This window comes from Sciurus vulgaris, assembly GCF_902686455.1.
Source record: "Sciurus vulgaris genome assembly, chromosome: 1".
In the NCBI taxonomy this organism is placed as follows: domain Eukaryota; kingdom Metazoa; phylum Chordata; class Mammalia; order Rodentia; family Sciuridae; genus Sciurus; species Sciurus vulgaris.
In genome coordinates this window covers 97,252,106-97,265,882 of record NC_136461.1, presented here as the reverse complement: position 1 = coordinate 97,265,882, position 13,777 = coordinate 97,252,106, and the positions used below count along the sequence as shown (strand labels likewise).

The following is a 13,777-nucleotide window of genomic DNA, read 5'->3' as shown; positions in this document are numbered from 1 at the left end:
AAGTTTCCTGCGTTCCGGGACCCCCGTCCCATCAACAGTTCCTCTTAATGCCAATAACAATAAGGCAGATAGAAAATAATACCTGTAGGGACGAATGAGTGCTGCTGGTGATGAGGCAAGGGCAAGCTCATCATCAGGGAAGGCCCTCCTGAGGAGGAAGCCATGTACCTGGGATTGCAGGAGTCTAAAGTGGGCACAGGAACTTTTCAGCCTAATTGAGCTCTTCCAACCATTCAGAGCATGCACTGGCTGCAGATATGGCTCAAGTTAGAGCCACATTTTGTGGCTATGGCTTGCGTGGCCAATGGAGGTACTGAGTCCACTGGCAACATGTTTTAAACAGCTGCCCTAATTTGCCACACTATGTAACTTGAATGAGATGCCAGTTTAGGTTTTAATCCTGTTGCAAATTTACCACTGCTTAGCTCATTTCTGAAAGACCCTTTGAAAAGCAGAACTCAAAGCTTGGATTTCCTCCAGTTCATCTGCAGAGTATGAGAATATTGTGGGGGAACATTTGGGTAGATACATCTGGAAGTGAAAACAGATCAGACATAGAAAGTGTCTTTAAACCCATCACTCTTTAGGATCAGTCTCTTCAAACAGCAAAATACTGCTTACAACTTTAAATTCAGAGAAATAGGAGTGGTTGAAGCAGACTTCCAAAGTAATTAAATTATTTTTAAAAAGATTTTTGAAATTATTTTAAAAAAAGAGTCTTTTCCTCACTGATGCTAGTTTCTGACCCTTTGGACATCAAGAATATTTTAAAAATCTATAATGAAATTATGGCTATCTTCATATATACTCAACAAGACATTATTTAAAAATAGTGGAGCTTTAATCTTTGGATATGAAAGATGTAAAGAACATTACAGAAGCAATTAGTTGTTAAGCAGATATCTGCCATAAAATGACAAAACCAATATTATAGCAAAGAAAAGACCTTTCTGAACATCCTTATTTCAGCACCAGAGAAGACCTACTGACTATGGGTCAGCAGTATCTGTTTCCTTTGCACTTTCACTAAAAACTAAACCGTTGGCTTCAGGGGAGGAGGCCACAGTTATCCATCATTCGCATGCACATCACAGTGAGCAGCTGTCGGGAGAAACTTCAGCCAGTGGCCAGGCTACATCCTTCCAGCCGCTTTCAAATAAGAGACTGATCAAAATGAAAGGCACTGCTAGACAGCCAGCAGCAAAATCTCATTTATTTGGACTCCTGTAACTCAATTCCCCACAAGTGTGATGGAGATAGGCTGGGCGACTAGATTCCCTTCTCTGTATCGATCACCTGTGTTCTTCAGAGTCCTGTGGCAGTCTCTCTTGTAAGAGAGAGGAACTACTAGCCTAAGTGCTAGAGGGGCTTGGGAGAGTCCTTTTGATACTGGGAGGGTGAGGGGTCTCATTGTAAATTGCCAATAGTAGTCAGAATTTTCAACATATTGAAATTTTTCCCTTCCCACCATTATTAAGGTATAACTGACAAATAAAATTGCATGTATTTAATGTGTATAATGTGATGTTTTGATATATCTATACACTGTGAAATGATTCAATTAAATGAATGAACACATCCATCACCTCACACATTTATCATTTTTTGGTAGTAGGAATATTTAGGCTCTACTATCGGTAATTTTCAAGTATATGTTATTATTTTTAGTAGTCACCATGCTATATGATAGATCCCCAGAACTTATTCATCCTAACTGTAACTTACTACCTATTGATCAACATCTTTCTGAAATTTTTTGGTCTCCTGCCCCTGCTCAAGCTGCTAACAACCATTCTACTTTCTACTTCCAAGAGTTTAACTTGTAGATTTCACATGTAAGCAAGATCAATAAGTGTTTGTCTTTCTGTGCCTGGATTATTTTACTTAGCATAATGTCCTTCAGGTTCAACCATAAGTGGCAGGGTTTTCTTCTTTTTAAAGGCTGAATTATATACTGTTGTAAACCTACGTAAATATTTTCTTCATTCATTCATCCATCAATGGACATTAGATGTTTCTGTATCTTGGCTCTTGTGAATAATGTTGCAATGAACATGGAAGTGAAGGTACCTCCTTGATATACAGATTGAATTTCCTTTAGGGCTAGATCCAGAGTGGGACTGCTGGATCATATAGTAAATCTTATTCTCCTTCTGTTTTTGCAGTGTTGGGATGAACCCAGTTCCCCTGCATGCTAGGCAAGCACTATACCACTAAGCTACATCCAAAGCCCAGTAGTTCCATTTTTAATGACTTAAGGAAATTCCATACTGTTTTCTATAATAGCTGTATTAATTTCTAATAATCTCACCAACAGTAAACAGTGTTCCTTTTTCTCCCCAACCTCACCAACACTTTTTATAATAATCAATTTAACATGCTTGGAGGTGATAGCTTATTATGGCTTTAATTTGCATATCCCTGATGCTTGGTGATATGAGCATTTTTTTTTTTCATATGCCTACTGGCCATCCGTTTGTCTTCCTTTAAGAAATGTCTATTCATGTCCTTTGCCCATTTTAAAATTGGTTATTTGTTCTCTTATTATTGACTTGTTTGAGTTCCTTAGGACATTTTGGAGTTTTTAATTAATGTTTTCAACTTTTTGCTACTTTAAATGGCATTATTATTATTATTTTTGTATTTTGACACATCCCGGAAGTTTTTCCTGGTACCTGCACTTAGAATATTTAAATAGGCTCAGGAAAAGGGACATGATATGGAAATGTTGGGGTTCTAGCATATGTCAGACTTTACTTACTGGCAGCTCTTTCAAACTTATAGCAGCCCTCCTGCAAATCCAGGAAGGCTGTTGCTTCAGCAATCCTTCCAGTTCAGTGCCTATCCAGAAGTCTGTTTTCATTCTAACAGCCATAGCAGTTGACTTAAACACAGAAAGATTTAGGGTGCCTAGTGTTTGTCATCTTTTATACACTAATCTCATAGTGCTTAGTAAATTTTTATAGAATTTGTATAGAGTTCTGTTTTACTTTTACCTTATAATCCTATATAAAATTTATAAGAATGGTTTTGCACTTTAGAAAGTAATAAATATTTATTAAATAAGGTAGGTAAATTAAGTTCAGCATGGTGGCTCACACCTGTAATTCCAGCAGCTTGGGAGGCTGAAGCAGGAAGAGCAGGAATTCAAAGCCAGCCTCAGCAATGGTGAGGCACTAAGCAACTTAGTGAGACCCTGTCTATAAATAAAATGCAAAATAGGGCTAGGATGTGACTCAGTGGTTGAGTGCACCTGAGTTCAATTCCCAGTACTCGCCCACACACCGAAAAAAATAAGGTAGGTAAATTAGATTTGGTTTGCAGAATTTTTTTTTGCAAGGGGCTATAATTTTCTATTTTTGAAATGACTTCTTTCTATATTGTATTGACATTTTAATATATATAAATTAATTATCCTATTTTTCAGGTCTACCACTTTCATCCTATTTTCTCTTTAAAATAATTTGAATTACAGTTCTCTAAGATTGTATCCATATGTATCTTTCTTTCTTACACTTTAATGTTAAATTCTTATTTAAATATATCTGAATTTTAGTTCCTGAGAACTGTCAGCAAGGAGAAAGTTAGCTGAACACGGGAGTTATTTCCTAAATCTAGGAAATTTCTGTAAGAACAGTTTTAACACTGTAGCCAAATTGTAACAAAACAATTTGAAGAGGGATACATCACTGTGTTTTTTGTTCTGATGATGGAGCTCTTTCTGTGTGGTGTGGGAGTGCCCTTTTTTTCATCTGTGTGTGCAGTAAAAACCAACTTATGACTTTTGTCGGATAACCTGATACCAAGATTGCAAAGTGGATCATAAGCAATCTGCAAAAGTATACAAATGTGTGTGTGTCTATGTGCATATGTGTGGGATTAACAAGGCATGTGTCATGGTTTGGATGTGAGGTGTCCCCCAAAAGCTCATGTGTGAGACAATGCAAGAAGGTTTAGAGGAGAAATCATTGGGCTAAAACCTCAACCTAATCAGAGAATTAATCCCTGATGGGATTAACTGAGTGCTAACTGGAGACAGGTGGGGTGTAGCAGGAGGAAGCAGTTCATTGGTGGGGGTGTGTGGCTATGGGGTATGTATTTTGTATCTGGAGGGTGAAGTTTTTCTCTCCCTCTGCTTTTTGATCGTATGGGTTGCTACCCTGTACTATACTCTTCTGCCATGATGTTCTGCCTTACCTGGAGCCCCAAGGAATGGAGCCAGCCTTCTATGGATGGAGACTTCTGAAACGGTGAGCCCCTGAGTAAACTTTTCCTCCTCTAAAATTGGTCTCGTCGGGTCCTTTAGTCACAGCAGTGAAAAAGCTGACTTAAACAGCATGCTAGGTTTCAATTCTGATGCTTTGTAGCTTTCCCATGTCCATTCCTAGAAAAACATGTCAAACTTTATGTTGAATTAATCCTGTGTTGTCATGATTCTGATGATCAAGAGAAAACCACTGATATTCTGTAAAGCATAGCATTTCAAAACCTTATGTCAGTAGGAAGCAAACCACACAAAACAAAAGGGCCACGTCAGAAAATAGAGTGCTTACAGAATGTTCAAACACTTATGAATGGAACATTTTAAGAATAAAGATGAAGAATTAAAATAAAACTGACTTTGAAGAAAAATTGGTTCTTTTCCTGTTTTCTGAATAATCAGGAATTTCACTTACATAAATATAATTTGAGTATACCTTATTAATGAGTTCACATAGGTGTGAAGCACTTAAAGCTAGTTGTGTATAAAGCCATCTTGTTGGGATTTGCTCTTAGGGATTGGTCTGTATCCTAAATCTTCAGGGAGGCAGAACAGCATCATGGTTAAACATGCAGGTCTTAGCATGAGGATACATGGGGTACATCAGGATACTGACTCTGCCACCTATCAATTGCTTTAATTTAGGAAAGATAGTTGAGCTTCCTAGTTCTTATCAGTTTCCTCAACTATAAGATATGGTACTTATCTGAGAGATTCTGAGAATAAAATAAAATAATTCATATGAAGCATGGATGTGAATAGGTATCCCTGATCAGAAAAAAACTCAATAAATAGCTGCAGCTACCGTTAAGATTATCTGACTTCAGGCAGGAGGCATGAATTTAACTTAATATGTGGCCTCTTTCAGGAAGAGTTTCTAATTGTACAATAATGGATTTCAATTGTTAAGAAACATAAGGGGAAAAGTTTTTAATGGAGATGGTACAGAGGTGCTTTCTAGTACTCCTGTACTTTCCTCACGTGAGTAAAGTCTATTTGTCCTACAGTATCACTTTACTTTCCCAAGAACATTGCTGCTGGCAGGAATAAATGTGGGTAACATGTAGAAATGGTAACTGGAGTTTTTTTCTCTCTCTGCATTACTATCATCATGTGTTTTACATCCCTATTAATTGCATTTATTCTTCTACCTGCCCTTGTAGCTATCTATCCATCCATCAATTCATCCACCTAGACATCCATCCTCTACTGGGTGCTAGGCATTGGAGATATGATGTGAGTTAGGTGTAGTTCCTGTTCGTAGGGACCTCAAGGAGGGGCAGGTGGGGGTTCAGGGAGGGTGATGACAGTTGCGGTGTCAGACATTTAAAGACATTATTATTTTACAAAGAACTTAGTATATTCATTGTGATAGGTACAGGATTTTGTGGGAACAGGAGCACCAAGGACTACCTACAAAAGTTTCTTTACATTGGGTTTTAATATTCACCACCTCAGTATGAAGAGTATTGTCTTTGGCAATTTGTTTTTATCAACATGCAAAGAAAATGTAAATGTTTCACAAATTGAAGTCCTTCATTGCTGATGGGAATGCATATAGCTATTTAGCTCTTCCCTGGAAGTCCGACCTCCTTGGTCATCTTTAAAGCCTAATGTGTATGTGTATCACTGCTGGCGCTCCACAGTGGACTAATATCTAACCATGGCTTGAGGGTTGCAGCATGTTTAATGTAAGACAGGCTCTGGAAAGATTGAGGCACAGTTAACTGGTGAAATAAAACTGGAGTCTTGTTTCTCTCCACTCCTCTTCCCAATGGGGAAGGCGGGAACAATTGCATTTTTGCATTTTCATTTATCAGGACATTGGTTAGTTAATGAGTCTTTCATTAATCCATCCCTTGCAAAAAAAAAAAAAAAAAAATAGACTGGAAGTCATGCTCTTATCCTCCTTTTTAAGCTGCTGCTTTGGAAGTTATTTGTGTCATAAATTATCCCAAGAAAATTTCTTTCGTTAGATAGTAAGTACCATTTTAAGTGAAAATCATTATTGCCAATTGTTGTCATTATTGATGTTATTATCCAGACTTGAACATGTCAGAAGAGAAAAGAAATCCTGTGATCCTAAAAACACCCTGCTCAGTTGTAACTACTCCCCAAGTCTTTATAAACACAGTGATTTGGGTACAGTTATTAAAGGAATGATTATTATAGAAATCTTATTCTAGCCCCATCCTACCTTAACAGCAGCTCCCTGGGTTTTATTTTTAAGACTACCAAATTTCCAGATCTTTAAACCACACATTCTTTATGTTTATATGAAATCCATCTACATTTGATTGTAGTCAGAAAATTAACCCAGCAGACTGACAGCCTGATTTTCAGTTTGCAATCTACAATATTTGTTTTTTTCTTCTTAAATACTTCAGAATTTTTTTTAGTATATGCTATGTACCACCTATGATTTACTTCTCTTGTGACATAAAATAAGTAATAAGTGAAATAAGGAATTAAATAAATTTGGGTTTCTGAATTCCAAGAGGTAGATAACTGTTAGTCCTTTTGTAATTTGAAAAGTTGAAAGAATGAGAAGGAAAAATTTAGCAATGAATTACGACTCTCACCTCCTTAAATTCAGTCTTTATGTACATTAGGCCTGACGTGTAACTTAGTGAATTCTTTAATTTCCACCTTTTGATTTTGGTGGACTTTTGAACACAGAAAGGGCTGAATGTGATATTCAACATCTGTTGTCTTTTCTGCAGCTCGGGATGCTACCCATCCCATTTCCCGTTCTTATAACTGCTGGGCTAAGGCAAGATCTGAATAGCACAGCCTGCTTAACTTGAAGGCCCAGAAAGGCTGAGCCACACAGGAAGGAGCAGACCTTTATATCGTGTGGCTCTTGTTCAAGTAATACTGGAAAAATCCCTCCCGATCTTTTCACCACTAGAAAGACAGAAGCAGAGGCTGGGACAAGGATGATAGAGCTCATTAGTTTATTCCTTTATTCACTCACTTAACTAACAAGTATTTATTGAGTGCTTGTTGTTTGACAAGCATCAAGAAGCACCAAGGTTGATTCTGGAAATTTGAAGATGAATAAGTTACTATCCCTGCTTTCAAGATGCTGCAGTCCAGCAGGGAGAAAAACATTTGAATCAGTAAACTCATGAAGGTAATTATTACAATGGGGACCCATGGTTCTGAACAGAAACAACATAGATGTGGAGCCACAAGCTTGCCCTCTTAATAAACTCTGTAATAAAGAGCCAAGGTGCTTAACACTTTTGCTCTTCTGTTTCCTCATCTGTAGAGTGTATGGGGAGGGGCAACCTCTCTCTGCAGATATGTGTGTGAAGCACCCAGTAGAGATTTTGAAAAGGTGGGCTGTCAGTAAATGGTAAAGTATTCAGGTGCCTCGAGTGCTAATCAGGGTTTCAGTGGCAACAGAAACTGGGGAAGAATCCTGAAGTACCATGGCAGATGTGCAGAACACCAGACCAGGACTAGCCAGGAGTTGCCACTGACAGTTTAGTCTCCATCTTCCAACTTGTCACCTTCATGAAGGAGTTAAGACTTCAAGGGAAAAAAAGACTGTCTCTGACAGCTCAGGCGAGACTCCCATTGCTATTTTTTTATTGCCCCAGCTTCAGACACTTATACTTCCTGCACAGCTCGCCTGTTGCCACTTAGCACCTTATTTGCTTGAAGAACCCTGCTCCTCCTCTAGTCTCCTTCCCTTCCAGGTCTTCTATGTCTTCCACACACATTCCTCTTGCCCTTCTATCTAGTCTTGGGTTTACTTTGAGAAGTATTATGTTTTGAAGTCCTAGTCACATAAATTATATATTATACATTTGTTTTAAAAAAAGTTAAGTACACTTTATTTATTTGCTCATTACTGACTTTTGATGAATGAAAAGAGGCTACTGTTGGGTAATTAAAAAATTGATTCATTATAATTATGCATAGTGGTGGGATTCATTGTGCCATATTTGTACTAATTATATATATAAGTGGGATTGAGCTCTGTCAGGCACCACACATTTTATGTGCTACATCAGTGCTTCTCAAACTTTGATGGTCTTGTTTTGGGGGTCTTATTAAAATTCAGGATCTGATTCATTCAGTCTGGAGTAGGGCTCAAGAATCTACGTTTCTTAGAAGACTGAGGGTGATGGCTGCTGTCAATCTGCTGCATTTTGAAAAGCAGGACATGGTATTTAATCCAATTTTATGAGGTAAGTATTATTTTTCCTGTTTTACAGATGTGGGGGAATTATAGGTTGTAGGAATTAATTTACACAAGCTCCATCATTTGAAAACAGCAGAGCTTGGACTCTGAATTCAGGTCTGCCTCCTGATATAGTGTATATAATCTGAATTTTGAAATTACTCTATAACATTCAAGGTTGATTTGATGCTACCTGGAACAAAATTCAGTTTTATTTAATTATTTCTTTTTAATGAGACTGCTTTTCCAGTTTAATTTCTATTTATGCAGAACTTTGTATTAAATGGTGATTCAGATGTGTTAGGTTTTATTTCTAAAGATATGTAAAGTTTTACATGATTTGCAGAAGTTCTCTATGGTTTTACTTTTCCTGGTTTCAGTTATCTGCAGTCAACAGCAGATCAAAAATATTAAGTGAAAAACTCCAGAAATAGTTTATAAGTTTTAAATAACTTTTACAACATTGTTGTAATGTTCTATTTTCTTATTTACTGTTGTTAATCTCTTACAAGTTAAACTTCATCACAGATATTGGATGTATAGGAAAGGAAGATGTATGTATGGTGCTGGGGATGGAATCCAGGCCTCATGTATGCTAGGTAAGTGCTCTACCAACTGCACCATACCACCACACCTCAAAATGCAGTATTTATATGGTTTGATGCTGTCTGTAGAGGCATCCACTAGGGGGTCTTCAAAACTATTCCTCTTAGATAAAGGGGACTATTGTACTTGCCAAAATTATGGTTTAGGAAACCTTGCACTATTGGTGGAATCTACAATAGTTACATGAGGAAATTGCTGGGGAAGGATGCATGTGAGGAAAGGAAATCCTCAGGCTGATTTATTGTTTAACACGGTGTACACAGTGTGCTATGCTTGCCTCAGTCAAATGAAAAAGGACATAGTCCCTGTCCTTAACAGATCATATATTCTTTTAAAAATAACATTTTGACCTGCTTATAAAGTCAATATGGTTTAAATTAAAAATTCAAGCTACAGATATCTAATAAAACTAAAAAAAAAAAAAAAAAAAATCTAAAATCTCACCAAACTGGATTTCATATTTCATTTACAAATATTTCGGAAGAATACATTTTAAAAGATTCCCCAACGACCTCATTTACACAGAACAGCTAGAGTTCAATGTAGTAATATCTTGCCACAAATAATTTATACACACTTTAGTTTTGAGGAGCAGTGGGAGTAAAAGGGGCAGGGTTAGTGGTCCATAAAAGATTTAAGAAGTGAGACTGCACTGCTTCAGCTGGTAGTGCAAGACTTCTGGGGGCATGTTTCAACTTTCACAAAGGTTTCCCAAACTCAGCCCTACTGGAGCCGCCCAAGGCTGATGCGCCGTGCTCCCAAACCTGGTCGCAAGTCCCTGACGCATGCGCAGATTGGCCTCCTTCTCACCGGCCTATTTTTCTCAGGCAGGTTTTTTTTTTTTTTTTTTTTTTTTTTTTTTTTTGGTGCAAAAGGGCCAGAACTGCTACGGTGACAGTTCAGAGCCTGCGAGGGTAGAGAGAAACCAGCACTAAGTGAAAAACACCTCGTGTTGAAATAGCGGGGTGGAGTCATTTTCTGTAGAGGTCTTCACACACATACTTTTTAAGATGTCAAAAGATCCTTAGAAGAAACTAACTTGGAGGAACCGTCCGAGGAATTCTCTGTAGAAAAGAATAGGGGACAGAACAGGAGGGGCGAGGGGGCGACGATCTCAAACTTTCAGAACTGAGTTCTTCAAATGCTTTGTACTCGCTTCATTCCTCTGGGGAGCTCGGCTGCCCCCAATTAATCTGTCTCTCCTCTGAGACCCCCTTTTTAAAAATTGCATCCATTGTTTAGGGTGTCCCGGGGGAACCCCATCGTATTATAGTGTTCAGCCACACTCTCTCCAGGAAGCTACTCCAGGAGAAAATCCCTGGACGCCTGGGGTTGTGTAAATTCCGCAAATCTGAGGGTTCGCGGGTGGGCGGGGACTCTGGGATCCCCTTTGTCGCCACCACCCCCTACTCCGCCTGCCCCTCCCCCACGCCCCGCCCTCGGCTACAGACCCCAAGCCAGGGCGGCTCGCGCGCTCCCACCCGCGCCTCTGGGGACTCGCAGACGGCGGCGAGACCGGCCGGGCGCGCTGGGCATGCTCAGTCGCGGGGAGCCCGGCTCGCGAGTCGGAAGCCTGTGCACGGCCGCCGCCGCCGAGCCGGCCGGGGCTCAGGGAGAGCGCGTGGGACTCGCTGCAGCGGCGGCCGGGTCGCGGCGGACCGGGTCCGAGACCGGAGTTGAGCTCTGCGTGGCGCCCCCAAACCTCTGGCCAGGGCACCAGATTCCTAGAACCCGCGCAGGGAAAGGGCCGGCTGCGGCTGGCGGCTGGCGTCTGTGGGGCGCGGAGGAACAGCTATAGCTGCGGCCGCATCCTCGCTGCCTGCCCCGGCCGGGCTGAATCTGGGAGCCGTCGGACATGGAGCCATGGAAGCAGTGCGCTCAGTGGCTCATCCACTGCAAGGTACTGCCTGCCAACCACCGGGTGACTTGGGACTCAGCGCAGGTGTTCGACCTGGCACAGACCCTCCGCGATGGAGTCCTGCTCTGCCAGCTGCTCAACAACCTCCGGGCGCACTCCATCAACCTGAAGGAGATCAACCTGAGGCCGCAGATGTCCCAGGTAAGGAGGCTGACCGGGCGCCCCCGCCTCCTGCCGGCATCTCTCATTAATCATCCGGCTAATTTCTTTGTGTGAATGCAAACATCTAGGTGCGCCCAGCTTGCCCTGTCTCCCAGCCTTCTGCTTTGGGGACCACTTCAGCTTTTCCTACCTTGGCTTGAAATGGTTTAGCTCATCAGCTGCATGCTAAAGCCTTGCGTCTGGAGGTAGTGTAAGGATTTCGTAAAGGCTGTCTGTGAGGCGGGAAGAAAGAAGTTGTCTTAGGGTGCCCTTCACCTACAGCGTGTGTGTTGGGCAACAAAGAGAATTTGATCCAGCTCTTCTGAAATAAGGATGGGAAGGGATGAAACGAGGTGATGGGATAAATTTGCTTTTAGTCTGTTCTTTTGCTTTGCGTTTTGTCCCCATGCTCTCTTGAAAGAGGAACCATGACATCCATGAGGACTCTAGGAAGTGGAGGGCGTTCGGTACCGTTATCTGAACAGGAATGACACTGGTCAAAGGAAGGAAAAGGAGCAGGATGCAGAGGCTTGTACCCCAAGACCCCCCCTGAGCTTGTGGCCAACTGGCAAACTGGATGGTTGTGTTTACAGCTCTGCTTAAGCTGTGTGAAGAGTCCAGCCTCACTCAGCAGCCACAGGAAATGAAAAGTTTCACTAAAGATTCCGCTTTCTTTCATTTGGTCCTGTGCTCAGGTGATGTGGTGCACGCTTGACTCCCATGACTGAGCCTTGCCTGGAAGTGCCTCTTTCAGGGTTTTAAGTGAAATGCAGTTCTGGAAGGCTATGTGCTTCTTACAGTAAGCTTAAAAGTCACGGTGCAGCAGAATAGTGGTTTCTTGGTCCTGTCGGAAAGTTTCGATTCAGAAAGATGTTAACACCATTCATAACCTTTGTTTTCTCTTTCTCAGTGTAAAAAAACCCACTTTCAACTTAGAAAAGAGTCCCTTTTATGACACATTAGTCCTGTATTGAGAGTCTAAGCTACTTAGCAACTAGAGTAGTGCCTTTTCAAGAAGGAACTGACTTTATACGATTTAATAACTATGTATTTAAGTGCATACACGCATTTCTGGTTCTCAAAGTGTGTGTTTCATCAGGGTCCCTGTGCAGTTTAAATTTTGCACCCCTTACCTGTCTGCTTTCAGTCTTGGGTAGTCTCCAAGAAAGAACAGGCAGATAAGAGTTGGGAGCCACATGTACTTAAATGTAGGGTAAATTGTTTTTTAACTCCCAGAAACCCGCATGGTGATTACTAACATTGTAGACCCTTTCACAGCTGTCCCAACTCTGGATATCCTTTCAAGGGGTTAGCAGACATTTCTATTATGGGGGCAGTTGTGGTCAGTTGGCTAGCTAGTCTCAGAGATCCCTATTTTCCACCTTGCTTGTAGTCTTAGGAAGCAGCATGGGTCAGGATGCTTTGGCCCACCAGCAGGTAGGATGGTACTGTGCACGTTTCCTGAAACTTAAGTTTCCTGAAACTTTCAGAGGTTGTACTTTAAGTTGTTCCGAATATTCAAGTTTTCTAGACAGTTAAGTATCTCCCTTTTTAAACTTTATTTGAATGTTAAAAATGGATGAAATATTTTTAAAATGTGTTTTGCTCTTTCTTTTCCTCTTAGAATTTATGAGATGTAATTTAATCTTTTTGATGACTAAGGATTGTCATTATAAGCATCACTAATGAAAATTGAGCACATACAATTCTCTAAGAGCTCTATTCCCTACTGAGGGTACCACAGTGGCATACCAGGTACTTGCCCTAAAGGAATTATTACACTGATATCAGACAAACCACCAGGTTATAATGAGGTAAGTAGGACAGCTAAATGTCTTCCTTAGGGTGTTGTGCTTTGAGTTCTTTAGTCTGCCTAACTCTGAGCAAATCAAGTGCAGTTTCCCTTGTTATATATACTATGAGTGAGGACTGTTCTCAAACATGTATTCAGGAAGGCTAGTACCTGAAAATAATGGTGCCTCTTTTTGCTTTCTTCTTGACCACATTGTAGAGAGATGAGGTTCTGAGTGACTGAGAAGCAAGGCAGATGAGTTTGAATTATATAGGTCATCATTAAATTCTTAAATGAGACTTATTAAATGACTTCATGAAACAAGTTGACATATTTAACATGCCTATAGTGCTCAAATATAACTGTGTTCTTAATGTTCACTCTTAGCAAAATTACTTTGTGTATTTTGTGCTACTGTCATATTAAAGGGTAATAGGTTACAAGTACTATTTTAAAAGAACCACAAAGGTTTACAGGTTCCTTTGGACTGACATCTCTAAATACTTCTACCTCATATATTTTTCTTGGGAAAGGTTCTGGCTGCTCATGAGGCTCCCACCCCATCAGCTGTGTTTATTATGTATGGATGAATAATCTGTTAGCCTAGTGCATTCCTGCCATTCAAGCCAACAATTTACTCTTGTGAATTTAGAGGTCATAACTACTACTTATCTTTTTTCACTATGTCTCAGAGTCATTCTGTTAGAATCTATTTGAGCTAGGTTCTATTGAAGATATTAATTTTAGATTATTTTCTTATAGCATATGATTTTCTAAGACAGGAAATAACTGAAAGCTCTCACCTTAGAGTTTTATGACATTCTGAAACTGTTGTGAGCAGATGCTGACAAAGGAAAATTTAGT

The 13,777-nt window shown here is 40.2% G+C and overlaps 1 protein-coding gene across 2 annotated transcripts in view; it reads left to right on the top strand.

Annotated features, from left to right (window-relative positions):
* The first annotated feature begins 10,490 nt into the window (after positions 1-10,490).
* LOC306657137 (guanine nucleotide exchange factor VAV3) overlaps positions 10,491-13,777 on the top strand; it is a 296,869-nt gene continuing 293,582 nt past the window's right edge. For both annotated transcript variants that reach the window (XM_079132883.1, XM_079132882.1), the window contains exon 1: positions 10,491-11,121. In XM_079132883.1, the coding sequence (XP_078989009.1) occupies positions 10,918-11,121 (204 nt within the window). In that variant the 5' untranslated portion in view covers positions 10,491-10,917. The remainder of the gene's footprint in view (positions 11,122-13,777) is intronic.